The 17924-nt window shown below is 47.3% G+C and overlaps 1 protein-coding gene across 1 annotated transcript in view; it reads left to right on the top strand.

Moving 5' to 3' along the window:
- Positions 1 to 1896: 1896 nt before the first annotated feature.
- The window catches only part of LOC139309423 (L-amino-acid oxidase-like), a 37258-nt gene continuing 21230 nt past the window's right edge, over positions 1897 to 17924 (top strand). The window contains exons 1-2 of the mRNA XM_070933489.1: positions 1897 to 1933; positions 10755 to 10969. Coding sequence (XP_070789590.1) covers positions 1897 to 1933; positions 10755 to 10969 — 252 coding nt within the window. The remainder of the gene's footprint in view (positions 1934 to 10754; positions 10970 to 17924) is intronic.

Genomic DNA, 17924 nt, shown 5'->3' with positions numbered 1-17924 from the left:
CTCCCTCTCGCTGAACGCGCTGTCTGAGTTGGTATCGTTGCACGAACTTGGAGGGTACGGGAGCATAGTGAGCCCGGAGCATAGCCATCAGGCTGTCCCAGGAGACGGTCTGGACCGGCGTTGGCTCACACAGTGACTCTGCCATCTCGAACACATCCGGTCCGCAGTGGCTTAGGAAGAGGGCCCTCTTCTGATTAGCGGAGAGCCCTTGCATGTCGCTGGCTTCGAGCGAGCATTCGAACCTCGTTAGGTACGAGACCCATTTTTCGCGGGTCGGATCAAAAGGCTTGGGCAGAACGTAGGCAGACATGTTCGGTATGCCTCCTGTAGTTTGCCTCGTTGCCTAGCTGAAGCTCGTGGTCTCACTGGTTCGCTTCTTGTGACCTCTATCCCACCTTCGTCGCCAATGAAATGGTTCGGGAATAACGAGAGGCACAACCAAGCAAGTGACAACAGCTCTTTAATATACAGTGAGACTTCAGCAAAAACTCAGAGGCTGCAGCCCTCCTTATATACAATCCAGGAGGGACTGTCAGCCAATCAGAAACGATAGCAGGTTTGAAACTCCCGCTCAAAAGTATCAATACATAACAGTTAACAAGCCTTAATAAGCACTTTCCCTGGTAGTTTCCTCCTCCCGCCCTCAGGCGCCATTTTCTGCATTTTAAAACGGAGTTAAAGTGTTACTTGCAAGTTTTCCTTTTTGTTTTCTCCTGATTTGCTCTGTCTGCTATCAAAGTAAAGATATTAAAAGTCCCCCCCGTTGATTTTCAGCAGATTTTGGTCGCAGCTCCTAGCTCCGCTTTGGCGGAGTCGTCCCTGGTCCGGAGCAACTTGACAGGCTTCTATAGGGAGCCCACACCCTTTGTGCCCCAGGATTTCTCCTAGCGCACTTGGGGGGCTCTACCTCCGCCTGTCGACTCTTCTCTCTCCCCTTTGCCCGGGGAGAGGGTTCCAAGCCTCCAGACAGCTGTTTTTCGGCTGTTCTGGGGCTTTTACGGAACCGGGGATCGGGCACTCGTAAAAGAGCGTCTTCAAAACTTGCGGAGCCAAGCGGAAGTCATTATTAATTTGTTCACCACAATGTGAAATCACAGATTATTATTTATTCCATAATTAGATTTCAAGATTTCATAACCTTTTATCATTTAAAATCAGTTGCCATTTAATCAAGTGGTCAAATTCAAATTAATGAGATGGGTTATAGTCAATTTGCCTTGGTACATTTCTAATATTTGTAGTAATAAGAGAAGAGCATACTAAAAATTAGTAAGTTAGGTTTGTCACAAAGTCTTTGGTGGTATATATGACCTCCCTTAACCGCCACTTACTCAGTAACCATTTGAAATTATGAAGGTGATGGTCAAAGGAAGTTATGACTCATGCTGCCTAGAACTACTTAAAACTAAGGAGAAATTTCCTAACAGTTAGAATAATTAATCAGTGGAATGACTTGCTCCAGAAATTGTGGGTGCTCTGACAATGGAGGTTTTTAAGATGACATTGGACAACCATTTGTCTGAAATGTTATAGGATTTCCTTCTTAAGCAGGGGGTTGGACTAGAAAACCTCTAAGGTCCCTTCCAACTGTTATTCTGCCCAGAGTTACAATTTTGCAGCAACCCTGCCGTTGTGTGATAAAATGTTGAGCCCTTGAAGGCAGGCAGCATAAAGCAGAGGCAATAATGCCCTTCTCCAAGGCACATGAGCTTTGGAAAATTATGTGATTGTCCCCACCACCCAGCCCTCTGACCTGCTGGACACTCCGGGCACTTTGCTCCTGCTATTGAGATGCCCATGCAGGCCTATCTGATGCTTTAGAAGATTTTCAAAGCCCTGTTGGAATTGGCTCCAAGGCAGCTTTGGAAAGAAGGCCTGGTGCATTGGATAGGCCACATGAGCCTCTCGAACAGCAGGAGAAAAACACCTGAAGGTAAACTATGTGTGGCATATTCTTGGGAGCGCTGGGTGATGGGGGCAAACACACTATTCCCCAATGGTCAGATGCCTTGGAGAACAATGCGAGCTGGCATTTCTGAGTGGCAATGGTGGTGCTAGGACTAATGTTGGGCCTGGATAGTGGCAGCAGCCTGAGACTGCAGAAGGCCCTAAGGACATGGACTGTTCTGCTTGATGGCCTCGATAAGAGAAAAATAGGCGGATATGTAAAATTAGGCAGCTCATGCTTGGTCTGCGCTCAGCCTCCCAGGTCCTGCCCCATCCTCTGAGGCATCCCTTGAATGCTCACTTACAAATGCTAGGAATGAGATTGTCCCAAAGGTGCTTTTTCAGGAGGCAACTGGACTTTCTTGTTTTCTCTTTGAAGACGTTTTGCTTCTCATCCAAGAAGCTTCTTCAACTCGGAGTGGATGGTGGGGAATGGAAGATTGCTGAAGAAGCTTGTGGGAAAGGACAACTTGTCCTTTCAGCTTGTGCCTGAAAAGGCACCTTCAGGACAACCATGACCTGGATGACTGGGAATCTCCATAGACTTTTAGGAATGCAATTGTTGAGCAAAGCAGTCGCATGGGCGTCTCGCTTAATGACCGCAACAACTCACAACTGCAATTCTGATCTCAGTTGTGGTTGTAAATTGAGGACTACCTGTAAACAATGAAAAAGCCATTCTTTGATGAGCATCAACTGAACAAGGAAGAACTTAAAAGTAAAACGGCTCAGCAACCTGTTCACAAATTACATTTCAGATAATTGAATCAAAATTTTAGAGTGGTGCTTCAAGCTGAGCTAGAAAAACAATCGTCAGATTGTACCTCAGATAGCCGGATGTGAGTCCCTTTTTGTGAAGTGGGGTCGTGGGGTGCAGATGGGTCTGTTGATCACGTACCTGGCTCCCTGTCCGAACTCCTCAATGTTATAGCCGAGGTGATGGCTGATACCCCCAGACTTGTGGTCATGGGGGATTTCAACCTGCCATCCATCAGTGAAACATCTGAGGTAGCTCGGGAGTTCATGGCTTCCATGACAGCCATAGACCTGACCCAAGTAATTCACGGCCCTACTCATATGGGGGGACACACTCTGGACTTAGTTTTTATCTCTGGTCAGTGGTTGAGTGGCCTTGATATAGGGGATGTAGATATTGAATCCTTGTCATGGTCTGACCACTCGCTCCTTCGACTTGACTTTCTGACCGCCGTACCCCATCGCAGGGAGGCGGAGCCGACCAGGTGGTTCCGCCCCAGGCGTCTGATGGACCCCGATAGGTTCCAGATGGAGCTTGGGCCATTTCCTGAGACTCTAGCTCATGACCTGGTGGCCGCCTGGGATACGGCGGCTGCCGGGGTTTTGGACCGGGTCGTGCCTTTGCGGCCTCTGACCTGGCACCGAACTCACTTAGCTCCTTGGTTCTCCGAGGAGCTGAGGGAGATGAAGCGCCGGAAAAGACGCCTAGAGAGCGGTTGGAGGGCCAGTCGTTCCGAGTCTGACTTGACACTGGTAAGGTCTCATATTAAGACCTACCTAGTGGCGATAAAAGCGGCGAAATCTAGTTATTTTGCCGCTCTTATCGCGTCATCAGATAATTGCCCAGCCGCCCTGTTTAGGGTGACCCGCTCCCTCCTCCATCTGGGAGCGCGGGAGGATCCCTTGCAGGGCTGAGCTGAGGATTTTGTACAGTATCTGGATGATAAAATAACTCAGATTCGGGAAGACTTGGCCGCCGACTGGGTTAGTTCAGACGAGATGACTGAGGCAGGCCTTGAGAGTGTTATCTGGGAGGAGTTCGATCCTGTGGCTCCCGAGGACGTGGACAGGATCTTGGGACGGCTGAACGCAACCACATGTTTATTGGACCCGTGTCCCTCCTGGTTGGTGCTGGCTTCCTGGGAGATTACACGAGGCTGGCTCCAGGGGATTATCAACGCTTCTTTGAGCGAGGGTGTCCTGCCGACCGCCTTGAAAGAGGCGGTGGTGAGGCCTCTCCTCAAGAAGCCATCCCTGGATCCGGCTTTTTTGGCTAACTATCGTCCAGTCTCCAACCTTCGCTTTATTGCGAAGGTTGTTGAGAGTGTGGTGGCGCGACAGCTTCCCCAGTACCTGGATGAAGCTGTCTATCTGGATCCGCTCCAGTCTGGCTTCAGACCTGGGTACAGCATGGAAACGGCATTGGTCGCGTTGGTGGATGATCTCTGGAGGGCCCAGGATAGGGGTTATTCCTCTATCCTGGTCCTATTAGACCTCTCAGCGGCTTTTGATACCATCGACCATGGTATCTTGTTGCGCCGGCTGGAGGGACTGGGAGTGGGGGGCACCGTTTTGCGGTGGTTCTCCTCCTATCTCTCCAACCGGTCGCAATCCGTGTTGACAGGGGGGGCAGCGGTCGACCCCAAGGCGCCTTGTTTGTGGGGTGCCGCAAGGGTTGGTCCTCTCGCCTCTCCTGTTCAACATTTATGTGAAGCCGCTGGGTGAGATCATCTGTGGTTTTGGGATGGAGTTCCATCAGTACGCTGATGATACTCAGCTGTACATTTCCACCCCAGACCATCCCAATGATGCCTTGGAAGTGATGTCCCAGTGCCTGGAGGCCGTGCGGGTCTGGATGGGGAGAAACAGGCTTCGACTCAACCCTTCCAAGACCGAGTGGCTGTGGCTGCCGGCGTCCCGGTATAGCCAGCTGACGCCATCGCTGGTTATTGGGGGTGAATCATTGGCCCCCACGGAGAGGACCTGCAACTTGGGTGTCCTGGATGCGCGGCTGTCTTTAGAAGGGCATATGACAGCCGTAGCCAGGGGGGCTTTTTGTCAGGTTCGCCTGATACGCCAGTTGCGCCCCTTTCTGGACCGGGACTCCCTACGCACAGTCACTCAAGCACTCATCACTTCTCGTCTGGACTATTGTAACACTCTCTACATGGGGCTCCCCTTGGGGTACACCCGGAGGCTCCAACTGGTACAGAATGCAGCTGCGCGGGGGATTATGGGAGCGACGGGGTGCTCCCATGTGACTCCTCTCCTGCGCAAGCTGCATTGGCTTCCGGTGGACTTCCGGGTGCGCTTCAAGGTGTTGGTGATCACCTTTAAAGCGCTCCATGGCTTAGGGCCAGGGTACTTACGGGACCGCCTTCTGCCACCAATAGCCTCCCACCGGCCGGTTCGCTCCCACAGAGAGGGCCTCCTCAGGGTGCCGTCGGCCAGACAATGCTGGCTGGCGACCCCCAGGAGGAGAGCCTTCTCTGTGGTGGCACCTACCCTATGGAACAATCTACCCCCAGAGATACGAGTGATCTCCGACCTCCGGACTTTTCGTCGAAAAACTTATTTTTTTCAGTTAGCCGGTCTGTCTTGATTTTAGGGTTAGTTTTAAAATTTTAATATTGATTTTAAATTGACAAGTTTTAAATTACGGGCCAAATTTATAAATTATTTTTATTTTATTTTTATTTTAAATTTATTTTTAACTGTGATGTTATGTATAGATGTTTTTATTTTGGCTGTTCACCGCCCTGAGTCCGAAAGGAGAAGGGCGGTATAGAAATTTGAATAATAAATAAATAAAACATTTAATCATCTGCACAGTGTTGTACCTGCTGTTTTCAGACTGTTTCCCACATTTCCAGTTTTATGTTGAAGAATCAAACCAGTCTTACAAGAAGTCTTTTAATGCACCCATAAGTGTTACAGTTCTGTTAATAGGGTAAATAGAGTTTAAAGGATGTTATTTATTTTATTTTTATTTATTCATAGTCATTTGAGGTCACTCATAGCCATTGACATATCCGTCCTCCAGTTTGGCCATTCATCTATTCCAGGATTTCTCAAACTTGGCAACTTTAAGAAGTGTTCAACTCCCAGAATTCCCCAGCCAGCTTGGAATTCTGGGAGTAGGAGAATTCTGGCAGTTGAAGTCCACACATTTTAAAGTTCATAAAGTTGAAGAACTGATTTATTCTGTTAAGTAGATTATTCAGTGAAAGTCAACCTAAAACATCCACTAAGCTTCATGCCTGGAGGCTATTACCTCTAAGGGACAGCTACTTAAGTGGGAATTTTGCTTTTTTTAAAATTTCTTTTCTCTTTCCTTTTCTTTTTTCTTCACCCTTAGCCTTTTGCCTGTGTCCTTTGTGCCCAAAAGCTGGAATCAAGTGATCCCTGCAGCAGATCCTTTTCAAACACTGAATTGAATTAGGATCTTGTTTTAAATGGGATTTTTAAAGGTTATTGTGTTATATAACAATTTGCCTTCTTGTAGTTGGACCCTCCAATTCTATTAATTAAATTTTATTTATGAATGTAGAAACTTGTTCAGTAAGGCAATTCTAATTGTTATACAAAAGCAAACCCTTGCAGTCAATGCAACAAAAGGGCAATAAGCTACGTAATAAAATAAATACATAATTACAATTAAAAGGTAAAGATAAAGGTTCCCCTCACACATATGTGCTAGTCGTTCCCAACTCTAGGGGGCAGTGCTCATCTCCATTTCAAAGCCGAAGAGCCAGCACTGTCCGAAGTTGTCTCCGTGGTCATGTGGCTGGCATGACTAAACGGCAAAGGCGCACGAAACGCTGTTACCTTCCCACCAAAGGTGGTCCCTATTTTTCTACTTGCATTTTTTACGTGCTTTCAAACTGCTAGGTTGGCAGAAGCTGGGACAAGTAATGGGAACTCACCCTGTTACGCGGCACTAGGGATTCAAACTGCTGAACTGCAGATCTTTCGATCGACAAGCTCAGCGTCTTAGTCACTGAACCACTGTGTCCCTATTAATTATAATTAAGCACTACTTAATTAATAGAAACTGAATAACTGCAAATCCCAAAGATCTTTATCTTTTAGTTACATTCTGATAATGTTTCTGGGCTTTGTTGAGGGGCACTTTATCTAGACACGGGTGGTGATTAGAGTCAAAAGTCAGGAAAAGAATTTAGACAGCAGAACATGAGGAAACAGGGTGGGGAGTGCAATTTAGAATTACAGATTATAAAGTTTCTAAGATGAAGAAAACAGAAGTCATAACCACCCTTTATAGAAGTTATCTTCCTCAGGGCTTTTAGGTAACTTCCCCAGGTCTGACATATTCCGGGCACCTCTAATGAAATTCTTTTAAGAAAGCAGTTGGGTTTCGGCATCAGCAGCAAGAAGGAACAGTCATCATTTCAGTTCAGTCGGGTCATCAGTTGGAGCCTGAAGCGATTTTCTGGAAAAGTTCAAGACCTTCTTTGCGTTTGTGGCCAAATGCCATCTGACTTTGCTTATAAAGGGAGTGAGTATGTGACTGAAGAAGCTAATTGCATAAGCAGCAAAACGCTTCAAACCAAAAAGAAACGAAATCCAGTTGTCATGATTCAACTTTCAGACTTATAAAGGGAGTTTTTTAAAAATGCAGAAGGCATCCATCTCATGGAGGAGAGGAGACGGGTTAATTCCCAGGACTGAAACAAACATGGAGAAGGAATGTAGTTATTTTTTAACTTGGAACGCTTGGATAGAATTGCTTTGAACATAGAAGGAAACACGTCCAAGGAAACAATGTGCATTCCACATTGGGATGCTTTGGAAAAACATTTGGAGCCATCAGCAGTCCTAGAAAGCTGCACCTCTTATTTTAGAATGGAATGGAATAAGAATAGAATAGAATAGAATAGAATAGAATGGAATGGAATTAGAATAGAATAGAATAGAATAGAATAGAATAGAATAGAATAGAATAGAATAGAATAGAATAGAATAGAATAGAATAAACAGAGTTGGAAAGGACCTTGGAGGTCTTCTAGTCAAACCCCCTACCATTTCAGACAAATGATTGTCCAATCTCTTCTTAAAAACTCCCAGTGTTGGAGCATTCACAACTTCTGGAGGCAAATTGTTCTAATTGTCAGGAAATTTTTTCTTAGTTCTAGGTTCTGAATCAGTAATTGTGCTGCTTTAATGATACAATTTATTAAAACAGAGCCATCTTTTTTACACCCAGGCAATAGGTTGAGAATCCTACAGGCTTTCAAAAAGGCAGAGAAAACCTGGCTCTTTCCCCAAACCTTTGGATTAGGATGAGCAAAAATTCCAATTTCCAAGAGCTATATAGATGGTCCTCAGCTTACAAATGAAATTGAGCTGGCCATTTTCGTCATAAATTGTGACATTCATAAAGTGTGGTTTTTCAGCTTTTTTTGCAGTGGCCGTTAAGCAAATGCCACTGTCATTATGCAAACTCATTGTTTGCTATGCATTGGTTTTTCCAGGAACCAGAAGTAAATGCCAGTTTCCAGGAAAAAAACCACCGTAAATCGCAGTCACTGCAAATGATCCTAAATGCAGGTTTGTTGCTGAGTGCCCAGAATGTGGGCATGGAAATAGGCAGATGTTGGAACTTTGAATCCAGCTCATAAGTCCCTTTTTTGCTGTCTATCATAACTTTGACAAGGACTACCTGTAGTATATTTCAGTTCCAATCTACATTTAATTGTTTCAATTTTTGATGTGTGCTGTTTTCTTTTGTGTTTTATGCTTTTTGTACATCTCCCAGAGTCTCAACTCTTTCTGAGTTGGACAACCTTCCATATCAGTGCTTTAAATAAATAAATGTGGTCTGCAGGTAACATAAAATCCAGATGCCTTTGAATCTTTTCTGAGAGATGTCAGTAAGTGTTCAGTGTAAGGAAATTTTTTAAGACAAATATTCCCAAATTTGTTTAACCAGAAAACGGATATTGATTAACAGCTCAATGAAAATATCAGGCCAGGTGAATTGAATGTATGGGATTTGTTAGGAGAAGAATTGAAAATATAACTGACAGTATGATAATACTTTTGGACATATCTGCGAAGGAAACACACTTGGTATATTATGTACCGTTCTGAGTATCACTCCTTAAAAAAGGTAGCATAAAGCTAGAAAATAGTTGTGTTCAAAATCAACTAGCATCAATACATAGGCAGTTTGATAGTGCTGGAGGAGTGTCAGAGTAGCCAAATATCCACTTGGCAAGAAATAGGTTGAATAGAATGATGTCTTGAATTCTGTAATCTTTGCAGAAATCTAGGAATCAGGACTGTCCCACAAATCAACTTTCAAGTATTATACACTAAATGGCACATCATGAGACGTAGCCAATCAGAAATCCTCCAAGTGGCGTAGCAGCATGAGACCTAGCCAATCAGAAAACCTACAGATATAACAGGATAATAGAATTGGAAGGGACCTTGGAAGTCTTCTAGTCCAACCCCCAGCTCAAGCAGGAAACCCTATGACATTTCAAGGCAAATGGTTGTCCAAACTCTTTTTTAAAACCTCCAGTGTTGGAGCACCCACAGCTTGGAGGCAAGTTGTTTCACAGATTAATTGTTCTGTCAGGAAATTTCTCTTTAGTTCTAAGTTCTCTTCTTGATTAGTTTCCACCCTTCGTTTCTTGTCCTGCCTCTGGGTGCTTTGGAGAATATATTGACCCCCCTCTTCCTTGTGGCAGCTCTTTAGATATTGGAACACTGCTATCATATCATCCCTAGTCCTTCTTTTCATTAAAGTAGACATATCCGATTCCTGCTCTCGTTCTTCATATGTTTTGGCTTCCAGTCCGCTAATCATCTTTGTTGATCTTCTCTGCACTCTTTCCAGAGTCTCAACATCCTTTTTATCTCATGGCAACTAAAACTGGATGCAATATTCCAAGCGTGGTCTTACCAAGGCATTATAAAGTAGTATTAACACTTCACATGATCTTGATTCTACCCCATCCAACCCATCCTGAGGGTACTAGGTGATAGAAACCTGACATAGATCTGCCCGTATATATTTGGAGTTGTACTTTTTCTCTGATGTAGCATCCATGCCAACCTTCCTTAACCTGGTTCCTTCCTCCATAAGGAAGATAGAAGCCTATCACAGGCAAATCCCTGGTTTTACAGCATCTGGATTGATTTTCTTTCTGTAACCAATTTATTTATTTATTTATTTATTTATTTATTTATTTATTTATTTATTAATTTATTTATTTATTTATTTATTTATTGGTTCAATTTATATGCCGCCCTTCTCCGGAGACTCAGGGCGGCTTACAATAAGTTAAGCAATAGCCTTCATACTTTTGTATATACCTGTTTAGTAGGGCTTTTGCCCCTCTTCCCCCCAAAGTGGTGTTCTTTTTATACAAAGTCAGTTTATTGCCCCCACAATCCGGGTTATATATTAAGAAATATTGTGGCTGAAGACAAAGGAAAAGACTTTGGAAGCACACTTTTTTCTTCGTGTCTTTTCTATCTGCCAGTAAAAACCTAAAAAGATGACAGGGGAGTTGTCTACAAATGGAAACATATCCGGGGAAGCACTAACATCTATTTGAGCAGCATTTTCAGGCCAGATTAATTTCTTTTTAAGTGTTATAACAGCTACTTGAAAGGATTATCTTAAAAAAACTAAGCAAGTAAGAATTTGAATAGGAGTCCACCAAGAAAATCCTTGGATAGTGGACTAAATTGGGAAGCAAAAACCCTTCAAATTGTAACCCCTTTCCCACTGTTGCCAAGAAAAGAAGATGTTAAGGAGTTAAGGTTGAAGAGGACATATTTGTTATCAGATCCTTTGTGTGACCAGAGAAGCGGAAGGAATGACTGCGTGTCCATTTTTGCTTGTTTTATTGCAGTTTAGATGTAGTGTAAGAACTCTGGTTAGAAGTTGGTTCAATGACACACATAAAAGAATGGGACAAATGAACAGAGCAAGAGGCAATAAATCCAGAATAAGAAAAGCCAGGAAAATGCCACCCTCATACGTATTCCATTTTTGTATGTGTTTTATCCAGTTATTTTCTCAGTGCTATTCTTGGCTGCCTTGGGAAGCTGTGCAGATGACAGAAGCCCCCTAGAAGAATGCTTCAAAGAAGATGATTATGAAGAATTTCTAGAGATCGCCAGAAATGGTCTGAAACAGACATCAAATCCAAAACATGTTGTGGTTGTAGGTGCAGGAATGGCTGGGCTTAGTGCAGCCTACGTTCTTGCAGGGGCTGGACATAAGGTAAGCCATTGAAGAATTACTTTAGAATCATGCCTCTTAGTCCCAACTCTTGGGTAATCCAGAAGGATAACATGATGGCACCAAAGGCCAATGAAAGGTCGACTAGGATTATGAGAGCTGCATTCTCCCCTCCCAGGTCCCAGAAATTATACTTTAGAGCAAATCAGCCTGTTTTTATCACAATCCTGAGTCTAGACTTCAGCTGAAAGGGATATAGATAATCCACTACCTCTAGGATCCTATATAACTAATATCTTTATCCTTTTCAACAACCTTCCTCACAATGGGAAGGTGGTAGACAGTGCAAAAGTCATCACACATAGCCAAGTCAAGAGAGTTGTTTTAGGAGAGAAGTTCAAACTGACCGCCCTTTTAAAGACAATGGCATAATAACTTCCCACAATAAATTATTGACTACCTCCTAAATCCAGCCACCTATATACCCACCTGGCTGCTTACAAGAGCCAGGAAGGTCCTGGATCTAGCTGAGAAATGGAAGAATTTATGCTACAGAGAACTCAGTTCATTTCCTTGGGTTCCACAAGCTCAAATATATCCCAAATCATAACGCAAAAAGCTGCCTTCCCTTGATCTTGTCCAAATGGCATCCAAGAATAAAAATCAAGCAACTATCTGCAAAAATCCCTGCAAACTCATATGTGCCATTGCAGGTGCCCTGTTGTAACCACATTTTTTAATAAGGAGTTAGGTCACTCTGAATGGGTTATCAATCAGAAAATTTCAAATGCAATAAGCACAAAGAAGTATTAATGAGTTGCTGTTCTTAGTGGCAGTGACTCAAGTGTGGGTTCAAAAACACTTAGTAATCTCTAGTTTTACTTTTATGCTATTTATGCTCTAAGAGTGTCTTCAGTTGCTTCATTCCTGTAGGAACCTGGAAAACGAAAGAGTTGCTTGGCCTAAGAAACTGGAGAGAGACTGTGAAGGGGCAATCTTCTCCATTGCCCTCCCATCTCTAGGAATTCACAAGGTGTAAAAACAAGCTGTCCAACTGATTGTCAGGATAATCCCCAAACATCCTCTGGAAACCCTGTAGATCGGGGTCTCCAACCTTGACAACTTTAAGCCTGGCGGACTTCATCTCCCAGAATTCCCCAGCCAGCAAAGAATTCTGGGAGTTGAAGTCTGCCAGGCTTAAAGTTGCCAAGTGTTATGTCCTTATAAGGACATCCATCGGGGATTGGCTAATCCACTGGTGGGAAATATAAACTGCTGTCATTGGGCGGTCCACTTGCCGGAGCACTATATAAGAGGGCTCCAGCAGCACAGCCGCCAGTCTATTCTGAGCTGAAATAAAGTGCTGAATGGACCATCGCTGGTCGCATCTTCTTTCCCTGTGCCTGATCTAACACTGGCGACGAAGGACACAAAGAACCACAGCGACGAACCTTGTGGCACACCGCCAGCTGACCGAAGAGCTAAGCACTGAGCTGAAGTCACTGAAGCCGAAGCCATCGAAGCATGGCAACACCGCAAGCATCGCTAGTCTCGCTAGCTCCCTTCAACCCGGGGAAGGAAAAATGGAGATCCTACATGATCCGGTTTCGCCAGTTTCCTGAGGGGCAACAACTTCCAGGACCTAAATGATGACCGCAGAAGAGCCCTCTTTCTGGCCTACTGCAGTTCCGAAGTCCTGGAAATGGCCATCGACCTCGTGGCCCCAAGGGACATCGAAGAAATGCCATGGGCCGATCTCCAAGAGGTGCTACAAGACCACTATGCCCCAACGGGAACTCTGATCGCTAACTGTTTCACCTTCCAACAGAGGAACCATCTGGAAGGAGTGTCAATCAAAGACTTCGTGGTCGCCCTACGCCAAATCGCAGCCAACTGCGACTTCGACAATGTAGACAATGCCATCAGAGACCGCATTGTGTTTGGCATGAGGGACATGACTCTCTGGAAGAAGTTCTTAAGCAGAAAAAAGATACTGCTTAAGGACGTACTAGAGGAAGTCACAGCTGCCGAGACGTCGGAGAAAGCAGCAGCCGCGATGATGAAAGCTAAAGCAGTCCACAAAATCCAAAGGGCACCCCAAACTTCTACCGACGAATCCACCGCTGGATCCGGGTCAGAAGAGGAAATGGCCGTCCACACGGTCTCCAGACCCCCGAGGTGGGAAGCTGCACAAAATGGCAACCGGGGGGAATGCTGCGGCAGCTGCAGAGGGGACCACGCAAGGGCCAACTGCCAATGGAGAGATGCAACCTGCAAACGTTGCCTGAAGAGGGGCCACATCGCAGAAGCATGCAGAGCTGAGGAGCCAGCCCCAGAACCGTCCAGTCACCATTCCCGCGAAAATCCCAAAAGTTACCAAAGATCATCTAGACAGTCCTCTTTCCAGCCCAGACGAGGGGAAAGTGATGGCACCAGGAGCAGAGCAGTCCATCAGACGGCCATTGCCCACACCGACGACAACAGTACCACCAAGTGCCGCGTGACGGTGCATGTGGAGGGGACACCATGCTCCATGGAGGTAGATTCAGGATCAATCTACTCCATCATGGACTGGCAGCAGCTGAAGCGTCTCAAGCCAGGCTTCAGTAAAAAGGACCTGAAACCTCTACGGTCGAGGCTGGTCAACTTCGGCGGAAATCCGATTGGAGTCCTTGGGAGAACATCAATCCAGATCACATACCATGACTTCCAGGATGACCTTCCCATCACCATCGTCGAGCACAGCCACCCGAACCTTTTGGGAATGGAGTGGTTCAAGCCATTAGGGCTCTCAATTACAGGGATTCACCAAATCTGCCAGGACGAACTCAACAAACTCATCGAAGAGTTCAAGGAAGTCTTCGATGGTAAACTGGGTAAATATTTGGGGAAGCCCATTTCCTTCAATTTAGATAAGGCAATTACACCAATTAGGCTCAAGCCTCGCAGGGTTCCATTCGCCTTGCGGCCCAAAGTAGATACCCAACTGGACAAATTAATTGCACAGGGCGTATTAGAACTGATCGATCATGCAGCATGGGAGACCCCCATTGTGACCCCAATGAATCATGATGGATCTGTGCACATCTGCGCTGACTATAAATGTTCAATAAATAAGGCCTTACAGCAGAGCGCATACCCAGTTCCAGTGGTGCAACATCTGTTGCATTCACTCGGGAGTAGGACTATATTTGCAAAACTGGACCTGGCCCAGGCTTACCAGCAACTGCCAGTAGATGAAAAAACTGCAGAGGCGCAAACCATTGTCACCCACAGGGGCGCATTTAAATGCAACCGCCTCCAATTTGGAGTCAGCGCAGCCCCAGGAATTTTTCAATCCATGATGGAACACCTTTTCCAAGGCATTCCAGGGATGGTGCCGTACTTCAATGATGTCTTAATCTCCGGGCACTCTAAAACCCAACTACTTGAGTGTCTGAGGTTTGTTCTGCAATGCTTCAAAGAGAAGGGTTTAAGAGTCAGGAGAGATAAGTGCATCATTGGAGTCCAGGAGGTCAAGTTCCTGGGCTATCTCATTGATGGAACTGGCATCCAGCCCACCAAAATCAAAGTAAAGGCTATCCACGAAGCTCCAGCCCCCAAAAATAAAGCGGAGCTTCAGGCTTTCTTAGGACAGCTGAATTTTTACAGTGTCTTTTTGAAACAGAAAGCCACAGCTGCTGAGCCACTCCATCGCCTATTGGGGAAAGTGACACCCTGGAAATGAGAGAAGGAAGAAGAAGCGGCATTCAAGGCCATCAAAGGACTGCTCTCTTCGGACAGCGTGCTCATACAATATCATGAGACGCTTCCACTCTCCCTGACCTGCAATGCATCACCCTACGGAGTCGGAGCAGTCCTCAGCCATCAACTCCCCAATGGCACAGAAGCGCCCATCGCTTACTTTTCAAAGACAATGTCCAGCACAGAACGGAATTACAGCCAGCTGGATAAGGAAGCCTTGGCCATCATCGCAGGCATCAAGCGCTTCCATGAGTACCTCTACGGCAGGAGTTTCACAGTCATCACGGATCACAAACCGCTGTTGGGGCTACTGGCGGGCAATAAACCAACCCCGGTTTATATGTCCCCCAGGATGACGCGCTGGGCAATCTTTATTTATTTATTTATTTTATTTTATTTGTATACCGCCCTTCTCCAACAGGACTCAGGGCGGTGAACAGCCACGGTAAAACATAACATATAAAATTTAAAAGCAGTTTAAAAGACATTAAATAATTTTGGCCATCAATTTAAAACAATCCAGTTAAAACCAATTACAAATTAAAACCGCAAGGCTGGGATCAAGCCAGCCCGGCTAGATGAAATAGATGTGTTTTCAGGGCCCGATGAAAAGTCCGGAGGTCTGGTATTGTGCGTATCTCTGGGGGTAGGTTGTTCCAGAGGGCAGGTGCCGCCACAGAGAAGGCTCTCCCCCTGGGGGTCGCCAGCTGACATTGTCTGGCCGACAGCATCCTGTGGAGGCCCTCTCTGTGCGAGCGAACTGGCCGGTGGGAGGCTATTGGCGGCAGAACGCGGTCTCGTAGATACCCCGGCCCTAAGCTATGGAGAGCTTTAAAGGTGGTCACCAACACCTTGAAGCGCACCCGGAAGACCACAGAAAGCCAGTGCAGCTCGCGCAGGAGAGGTGTCACATGGTAGCGTCCCGGCGCTCCCATAATCCCCTGCGCAGCCGCATTCTGGACCAACTGGAGCCTCTGGGTGCACCCCAAGGGGAGCCCCATGTAGAGAGCATTGCAGTAGTCCAGGCAGGAAGTGACGAGTGCCTGAGTGACCGTGCGTAGGGAGTCCCAATCTAGAAAGGGACGCAACTGGCGTATCAGGCGGACCTGATAAAAAGTCCCCCTGGCCACGGCTGTCATATGCTCTTCTAAAGACAGCCGTGTATCCAGGAGGACGCCCAAGTTGCAAGCCCTTTCCGTGGGGGCCAATGATTCGCCCCCAATTACCAGCGATGGCACCAGCTGGCTATATCGGGACGCTGGAAGCCACAGCCACTCGGTTTTGGAAGGGTTGAGTCGGAGCCTGTTTCTCCCCATCCAGGCCCGCACGGCCTCCAGGCACCGGGACATCACTTCAAGGGCATCGTTGGGGTGGCCTGGGGTGGAGATGTACAGCTGAGCGTCATCAGCGTACTGATGGAACTCCACACCAAAGCCACGGATGATCTCACCCAGCGGCTTTACATAAATGTTGAACAGAAGGGGCGAGAGGACCGACCCTTGCGGCACCCCACAAACAAGGCGCCTCGGGGTCGACCGCTGCCCCCCTGCCAACACAGATTGCAACCGGTCAGAGAAGTAGGAGGAGAACCTCCACAAAACGGTGCCCCCCACCCCCAACCCCTAGCTGGGTATTCATATACATTGATCCACAGACCGGCATAACCATAGGAAACGCAGATGCCCTGAGCAGATGCCCAGCCAACGAGCCGGTGGAAGACCCAGCCCCCACACTTGGACTTTTCCACATTGAGAATGACCTGGCTTGCCCGGTAACATCAGCAGATGTGGCAACGCAGACCCTGAAGGACAAGACCCTCAAACAGGTACTATCGTGGGTTCTGCGGGGTTGGCCCACGGGGAAGTTGGCAGAAGAGTTCAGCCCATTTGCCAGGAAGCAGCAAGAGCTCGCCACCATGAAAGGCTGTCTCCTCTGGGGTGACAGAGTTGTGATTCCCCGCACCCTGCAATGAAAGACTCTAGAAACTCTCCACAGCGGTCACCCGGGCATAGTGAGGATGAAGGGGTTGGCACGAAGCTACGTTTGGTGGCCAACCCTTGATAAAGACATTGAGGAATGGGTCACCAGATGCGACCCGTGCCAAGCAGTCCAGCCAGCGCCACCTCGTACCCAGTCAACAGAGTGGTAGACACCCAGCAGCCCATGGTCGAGAATACATATTGACTTTGCAGGTCCAATGGATGGGAAACACCTCCTCATCGTGGTGGACGCCTTCTTGAAGTAGCTGGAGGTGATTCCCATGGCATCCACCACAACAGAGGCAACGACCAGGGCGCTCCAGAAACTATTTGCAACCCACGGGCTACCGTATGTGCTGGTTTCCGACAATGGGCCCCAACTCACATCCAAGCCCATGGAGGCGTTCCTGGCAGGACTGGGCATCCGTCATGCCCTGATAGCACCCTACAGACTGGCTGGGAATGGGCAGGTGGAAAGAATGGTGAGACTCACCAAGGAGGCACCAGCGACTGGCAGGAGAGAATCGACCAATTTCTCCTTACCCAGCACATCACGCCACACGCCACCACGCACAAGAGCCCAGCAGAGCTGTTGATGGGCAGAAGACTGAGGTCACCCCTGGACCGACTGCACCCCCACTACAGCCCAGAGGTGCCACCAAACGCCAGCCGGCCGCTGCGCGCCTTCACCATAGGGGATCCGGTATTTGCACTCAATTTCCACGGGTTTCCGAAATGGCTGAAGGGGAAGATTGAGAGCATCACCGGCCCGAAGTCCTACAGAGTGGAGCTGGAAGACGGACAGGTCGGAAGACGTCACATCGACCAGCTCCGGAAAAGGTGGAGGGAAGCGGAGCGAAACCAGCTGGGCAAGGTAGGCCTACAACACCCCGATGAGGTAGGCCTACAACACCCCATTGAGGTAGGCCTACAACACCCCAACGAGGTAGGCCTGCACCACCCTGACGAGGTAGGCCTGCACCACCCCGACGAGGTAGGCCTACAACACCCCGACGAGGTAGGCCTGCACCACCCCGGCGAAGCGGCCTGCCAGCGCTGCCCCGGCGAGGGAGACCGGCACCACCCTGGCGGGGGAGACCTCTACCTCTACCATGAAGTAGACCGGGGACATCCAGGAAGGGAAGGCCCGCAGCATCCCAGCGAGCTCGACCCAGGCCACCCCAGCGAGAGAGACCTTGATCGCAACAATGAAATAGACTGGGGACGCCCTGAAGAGGGGGGGGGCCACAACAACCCGGCGAGGCCGACCTGCG

Source organism: Pituophis catenifer, unplaced genomic scaffold (assembly GCF_029215685.1).
Source record: "Pituophis catenifer annectens isolate HBS135680 unplaced genomic scaffold, rPitCat1.0.hap2 SCAF_2, whole genome shotgun sequence".
Classification (NCBI taxonomy): Eukaryota; Metazoa; Chordata; class Lepidosauria; order Squamata; family Colubridae; genus Pituophis; species Pituophis catenifer.
This window is presented reverse-complemented; position numbering and strand designations above follow the sequence as displayed.